At 50.7% G+C, this 7,043-nt stretch overlaps 1 protein-coding gene across 1 annotated transcript; it reads right to left on the reverse strand.

The window, feature by feature from the left end:
* Positions 1 to 398: 398 nt before the first annotated feature.
* On the reverse strand, positions 399 to 4,679 carry LOC311373228 (uncharacterized protein; the record flags this gene model as incomplete). The annotated part of the gene is made up of 4 exons (XM_084490035.1): positions 4,462 to 4,679; positions 2,720 to 2,932; positions 774 to 1,529; positions 399 to 714 (listed from the first exon to the last, which is right to left on the reverse strand). Coding segments are annotated over exons 1-4 (1,304 nt in total), but the record flags the coding sequence as incomplete, so codon positions are not given.
* Between the last annotated feature and the right edge of the window lie 2,364 nt (positions 4,680 to 7,043).

A 7,043-nucleotide genomic window follows, 5' to 3' on the forward strand; every position in this document is an offset into this window, starting at 1 on the left:
TAAGCATCGCTAGGGTAAGATGGTACACAACTAAGTACTATAACTGAGTACGACGTACATTAAGTGCGTACTGTAATCACAGGAGAGAGGGGCAGCAGCGGAGCGGTTTGAATATAAATAATATATATATTATAATAATATAACGGGTGACAAATAAAGTCCTTCTAGTCTGATGCTGTGAGACAATGTGTGACAATCACTAAGTGGTCACACACATCTTCTGGTCGGATTTGTTGCAAAGCCTGAAAGTCTCTTTCATTCAATAAAAATACATGATATATTTCAAAATCGATTTTAAGCAGTAGTTGAAGTGGGACAGTCGTTGATAATATATACAATAATAGACAATTTCAGTTCAAACGTTTTCTGTATTATGACCCAAAGTGTCCGCTTCATACCTCCGCAGAGGGGCCCCGCTGGAGACGGGCCCCTGGTTCAGAGGGGCCCCGCTGGAGACGGGCCCCTGGTTCAGAGGGGCCCCGCTGGAGACGGGCCCCTGGTTCAGAGGGGCCCCGCTGGAGACGGGCCCCTGGTTCAGAGCGGCCCCGCTGGAGACGGGCCCCTGGTTCAGAGGGGCCCCGCTGGAGACGGGCCCCTGGTTCAGAGGGGCCCCGCTGGAGACGGGCCCCTGGTTCAGAGGGGCCCCGCTGGAGACGGGCCCCTGGTTCAGAGCGGCGGTCAGACGGGGGCCGGTGGGACCGGACCTGACCGGCTCTGGGAGGGCCCCGGGGCCCCCGAGGGGGAGGGGGAGGGGGAGGGGGAGGGTGCTGGGCCTGGGCTGGGACAGAACCACCCGGGCGGGGCCCGGCTGGCGGGCGGGGCCCGGATGGTGGGCGGGGCCCGGCTGGCGGGCGGGGCCCGGATGGTGGGCGGGGCCCGGCTGGCGGGGCGGCGGCGACAGGAGGAGACCGGGCAGCCGGGCCGCCCTGAGGGGTCTCCACGGCGACGGCGTCCAGGGCGGCGGGCGGGGCGAGGCCTTGGAGCGTGGCGGAGACGAGGGCGGAGACGGCGCCCGGGCAGAGAGGGGAGGGGCCGGGGGGGGCCGGGGGGGGGGCTGCCCGGGGCGCCGGCGGAAGACGGACTCAGACCTCCGGGCGACCGGCCCGTCTCCGGGGACGACGGAGCCTCCGGTCGGTCGGAGGAGGAGTGGCTAACGAGCGGACGGATCCCATTGGCCGAGAGCTTCGGGGTCCCGTCTGCCTTTGATTGGTCGGCTCGGCTGGGCTGGACGGGCGGGGGGGGGGCCCGGCTCTTGACCTTGGGGGACAGCGAGCGGGGGGCCTTCTCTCCAGGGCCCCCAGACGGGACCGGAGGGGCCGGCGACTTCAAGGATTTGCGTTTGGGGCCCGCCGACCCGGACGGGGGTCCCGGGGGGGGGTGGACTCCGAGGGGGGCCGAGGGACGGCCGGCCGGGTCGGAGAGATCCGGTGAGGGGCCACAGACGGACCCCACCTCACCCTGAGCAGGTGATTGGTCCCCAGGGGGCTGGCTGTCCGCCTGGAGGGTCAGCTCGTAGCACTCCTGGATGTCTGCACAAACAGTCAGACAGAATATCAGTTAAACGACCATCTCAAAGATTACTGTGAACCAAAACTAGATTTAATACAATTCCCACTTCCTCAAAAACATATCTCGTCGTCTGTCTCCCCCTTGAGGCCATGTGATGTCAGTGCAGCCTTGGAACCACAGAGCCATTCACTCACACATTTAACTGTTGCTGGTAGTAGAGGAATGCAGGTAGAATAGAAGGATACTACATGCGTCTAAAACACCAAATCCAAATGATCTCAATATACATATTGAATAACAACAAGTTACAGTGCTGGACATGTTCAGCATTACCACGAAACAAACAGAAAGGCATGTTTATACAAGATTACAAGATGTGTGTGAATGTGTGTGTGTGTGTGTGTGTGTGTGTGTGTGTGTGTGTGTGTGTGTGTGTGTGTGTGTGTGTGTGTGTGTGTGTGTGTGTGTGTGTGTGTGTGTGTGTGTGTCCTCGTGCCCACAAACACACAACAACAAAAGGCCTAGCGATAGCTTCAGGTGTAGGTGTGTCAGACAGGTTGAACCAGGGACAGGTTGAACCAGGAACTGGGAACAGAAATAATAACATCCTCACTCTGACACTGGAATGTTAAGATGTCCATTTTTACTCTATAGCTCATTTTTAGCTCTGTCAATACACAATTTTCGACTTTAAGGTGTTGTTTGGGTGTAGACCAAAATCAGGATTAAATCATAAAATAAATATAATATTTTATTTATATAATATTATTTTTATTTGAAAAATTAGAGAGATTGAGACATCAAGTTACATCATATAAAGATACAGTTAGCAAGTTTAAAAAAAGCCAGTGCAATAACGTAAACCCCATTCAGACACAAAGGGAATGTGTCTGAATGGGTTCACTGCATTATCAAAAGGCCACTGCCAGATGGACGGCTTAGAGGCACATATGAGACTAGTTATAAACAGTGAACACGTTCAGTTAGTAGGTCCTTTAATAGATAGGGTTCGTAGGCCAATTAGTTAGTCTTTTCAGCTCGTCTGAAGCAGTTAGGGTGAGGCGTCTCGCTCAGGGACACCTTGACACTCACACACAGCCGGGGATCGAACCAGCAACCTTCCGGTCACCAGCCAACCCGCTCTACCCGCCTGAGCACACATGAGTTCCTGAAGTCAGTAGACGGTTCAGCGAGGACAGAGTGAACCCACCTAGCAGTGCGTTGAACAGCTGGCTCTGGAAGACGGTGATGACGCAGTCCAGGGACTTCTGGAGCTGGAGGTCCTGCTCCGCGGGGCCGCTGGGGTCGGGGCCCCCGGGGCCCCCGGGGCCCCCGGGGCCGGTGCTGTGGGGCCCCTGGCCCCGTGTTCTCTGACCCAGGCTGGAGCGGTACCTCTGCAGCAGCTCCAGAACCCGCTGGGCCTCTGCAGAACCACAGCGCAGACGGCACACAGCATGACACATCCACAAGCACTCAACACCAGTCTGCTGGAGTTCTACTGTACCATGACACATCCACAAGCACAGTCTGCTGGAGTTCTACTGTACCATGACACATCCACAAGCACTCCTCAACACCAGTCTGCTGGAGTTCTACTGTACCATGACACATCCACAAGCACTCCTCAACACCAGTCTGCTGGAGTTCTACTGTACCATGACACATCCACAAGCACTCCTCAACACCAGTCTGCTGGAGTTCTACTGTACCATATATAAATATAAATATAACCAACACGCACATGTATGAACAGAACTGTCCTCATCATAGTATTCTAAGTAGCACCTTCTAGTAATAATTTCACCTCAATCATTTTGAAAGTAAGCTCTCTCTCTCTCTCTTTGTCCGATCAAATCCCAAACACCCAAATGACGCATTTTCAAAATGCACATATTTACCTATTTTGCTTCTAACTGATTAACTTTCCTCGACATTGCTCACTGGTCAACGGGGCTTGGACCATCGCCGGTGCTATGAGTGACGCACACTTTAAGATGTCAGCATTCAGAGACAAAGTTTTAAAAAGAGCTGAGATCCAGACTGAGCCAAACAGAACACGAAAGTCTGATGGACAATTCATCAAGTCCATCAATACTTCCTCCACAGAGCAGTCCTCCTCCTGATCATCATCTGGACCAAGATGCCTGGCATAATACTGTAGGCCTACCTGCTCTTTACTCACAAGTGACCTCGCAAAATGTATGTCATTATACAGGCCTACACCAGTCAACACGGTGCATTAGGGACAGGATAGAGGCAAGCTGGTCACATCATGACTCCTGCCCACACACTAGAGGATGGGTGAAAGCAAACATAGTTTAAACATTGTTTTCGACACTTAATACCATTTTTTTCCATTATGTTTGCCAACTAACGTTACAGACTAGTTAGTAGGCCTACATAGGATAGGCTATAATAAATACATGTAAATAAAAAAATCTTTCTCAATTAATAAATTACAGCCTAGCCTATGTTACAGGATAGGCTGTAACGTTAGTTGTCAACCTATAAACATTAAAAAAAAAATGGTGTCAGTGGTGTTTGTTTAACTTCAGCGAGGCGGTGGCTTCAGACTCGGTGTCTTCGTTCTGCTGCATGATCGCCTCAATACATAATAAACAGAGCCCCATAAACAAGGAGAGGAGATAAGGCGATGGAAAGGCGTAGGATGCACCGCTGACATGTAGTGTCATGTTAATGTCTACATGCTGGCTGAATGCATAACGTCAACACGGCCAATGCGGTGTTTCCACAGAGCTGCCACAGGTAAAGGCGGTCGACCAACTCCGGCACATTTTCGCTGCAACAAGCAGTGCAGTTTAGTTGAACTTGTTCTCAGCGATGTCGCAGTGGCTGTATTTTTATTTTATTTTTTTTGTTAATCGTGGATGGGAGACATGCACATACACAGCCGCCAGACAGACACAGCTCACGGGCAGACGGCGTCCCTACCTCTCTGTCGCACGGGCATGTCGCTCGCTGTGCGCTCCCTGCACTCGGCTGCAACGTGTTGGTGTCGCTCCTCTGTTATCCCCCTGATGGTGAAGAGCTGCTGAGCCTCGTCCGGGACGGGCTGCTTCTGACGGGCTGCTTCTGACGGGCTGCTTCTGCTACCGGAATGAATACAACTAAAACCACCGATCTCTACGAATCGGTCGATCACGGACAACTTCAACGCAGCTGTAGGAAGTCTACCCCGCTGCCTGGACTTTACCCAGCGCTGACTCGACCCGTCGCTCTCTCTCTCTCTCTCTCTCTCTCTCTCTCTCTCTCTCTCTCTCTCGACCAACTCTTTCTCTCTTTCCCACTTTCTCTCTCACTGGTTCTGTTCAGCTAGACGGGGAGATTATTTGGTTAAACCAGCTTCTTCAAACTGTTTCAGAGACTGCACGCAAAACTGCTGTCAGACCGGTTCTCTGACAGTCCTGTGGGAGTCACACACACACACACACACACACACACACACACACACACACACACACACACACACACACACACACACACACACACACACACACACACAAACATTTGAAACATCGTTAGTATTTGACAACAAGCGACTCTCTCTCTCTCTCACACACACACACACACACACACACACACACACACACACACACACACACACACACACACACACACACACACACACACACACACACACACACACACACACACACACCTGGAAATAGCGTCTGTAGCCGTTTTGAGAGCCTCTTACAAAGCGGATTGAGTGTGGTGGGTGTATTTTCATGTAAAACAGCATATTGTGTCCAGTGGATGAAAGCCGTGTCTGTTCCAGCCTCCCTCTGTCTCTGGTCTGCTGTGCTAATCCATTCAGCTACACTATCAAAGTAGCTCCTTCAAGGCTACGCTACATGGGCTGAAAACCGAGGCATCCAGCTGTGAGCACCCCCATCCCAACTCCCCCTCCTCCCCCATAAAGGGCAGATGTTAGACGTCACCTATGGAGAAATGACAAGGTGGGTGTGGTGGGAGACATACCGGTCAGGGTGGGGGTCTGTGTGTGTTGAAAGGGTTGTGTTGAAGGTATGTGAGGGGTTGTGGTGCCAAACAGTAGATTGTGTTCTTTCTCCAGAACTCCTCAGCTCACGTCCAGGATGCACCAGTGAGTCAGTCCACAACCAAATAACAGGTTTAGTGACAGAAAAGCTCATATTTAGGTGTTTTGTGAAGATTATTCATCAATTTCCATGTGCGGCTGTAGAGTTATGAACCTGTTGGTCCATGTCTCTCTCCCTCTCCCTCTTTCTACGTAGCACACAGGCACTTCCTGTCTTTCATAGGATATACACTTTGTTTACTGACACCTTATGGACGCTAATTTGGTAAAAGTAGTAAGTACTTTAAGTAAGTAAAAATCACAAATAAATATACGTAAATCGTGTGTGTATTTGTATGTGTTTGTTTGTATGTGAGGCAAATAATGTGTGTGTGTGTGTGTGTGTGTGTGGCATACTGTGTGTGTGTGTGTGTGTGTGTGTGTGTGTGTGTGTGTGTGTGTGTGTTTGTATATGTGGCATACGATGTGTGTGTGTGTGTGTGTGTGTTGGTTTGTATGTGTGGCATAGAATGTGTGTAGATTCTTCAGTGCATGGGCTGGAAAAGTATGCATCATCATTCTTTCATTTACTGACTTTACAGATCAGCTTGTTGCTAAAACACACACACACACACACACACACACAAACACATGCACACCATGAGTGGAATGCAGGTCATAGACATGACATCGTTATTGATCGCACCACGAGAGTGTATTGATGAATCCAGTGGCTGAATGAAAAGTGACCCACTCGTTGTCTGTATCTTTAACACACACACATAATTAGGGAGGGGGTTAATCTATGCTTGTGAAAGTGGGTGGGTTCACACAGTGCTATTTGTGTTGGAGTGTGTGTGTGCGTGTATGTGTGTAGTTCAAGTTCAGCAAAAATTCTCTGAAAACAAAAGATCTGCACACTGCCTTCATCTACAAGTCTAGTCATGCGCATATCTGTGTGTGCGTGTGTGTGTGTGTGTGAGATAGAGAGAGAGTGAGAGAGCAAAGAGTGAGAGAATGTGGAGGTCTTGGTGCATTACCATCATTCAGAATTGTTCTTCTGTACCATGAGTGTGTCTTTGTGTGTCGGTGCCGTCCAGTGCGTCAGTCCAGCCACTCAAAAGTAGCAGACGGCATTCTGGGGCAGGAATGCCCCAATGTTAATAATCAAGCTGATTATTGACATTATTAACATTTACCAGACATATGCTGGGCTGCATGACGTGCCGTGACATGTATTTGCAGATTTGCAGACAATGCCGGGTTTTCATTCAAATCTGGAGGTTGACATTGGGAACCACCAACGACTCTGGTTGCTGAGCAGCACTTAGAACCAAAACAATCCATTCAATGTGTCCTCACGCTGGGCCTGGTGCACAACAAGCCGTCTCTCTACAGCGCGGCTCTCTGGGGGACTGATTAATGAGAACAGGTGGCAGGACTCGATAAGAATGATAGGCAACCGAGAGAAAGG

The sequence above is a fragment of the Micromesistius poutassou genome, assembly GCF_964030765.1.
Source record: "Micromesistius poutassou genome assembly, contig: SCAFFOLD_6062, whole genome shotgun sequence".
In the NCBI taxonomy this organism is placed as follows: Eukaryota; Metazoa; Chordata; class Actinopteri; order Gadiformes; family Gadidae; genus Micromesistius; species Micromesistius poutassou.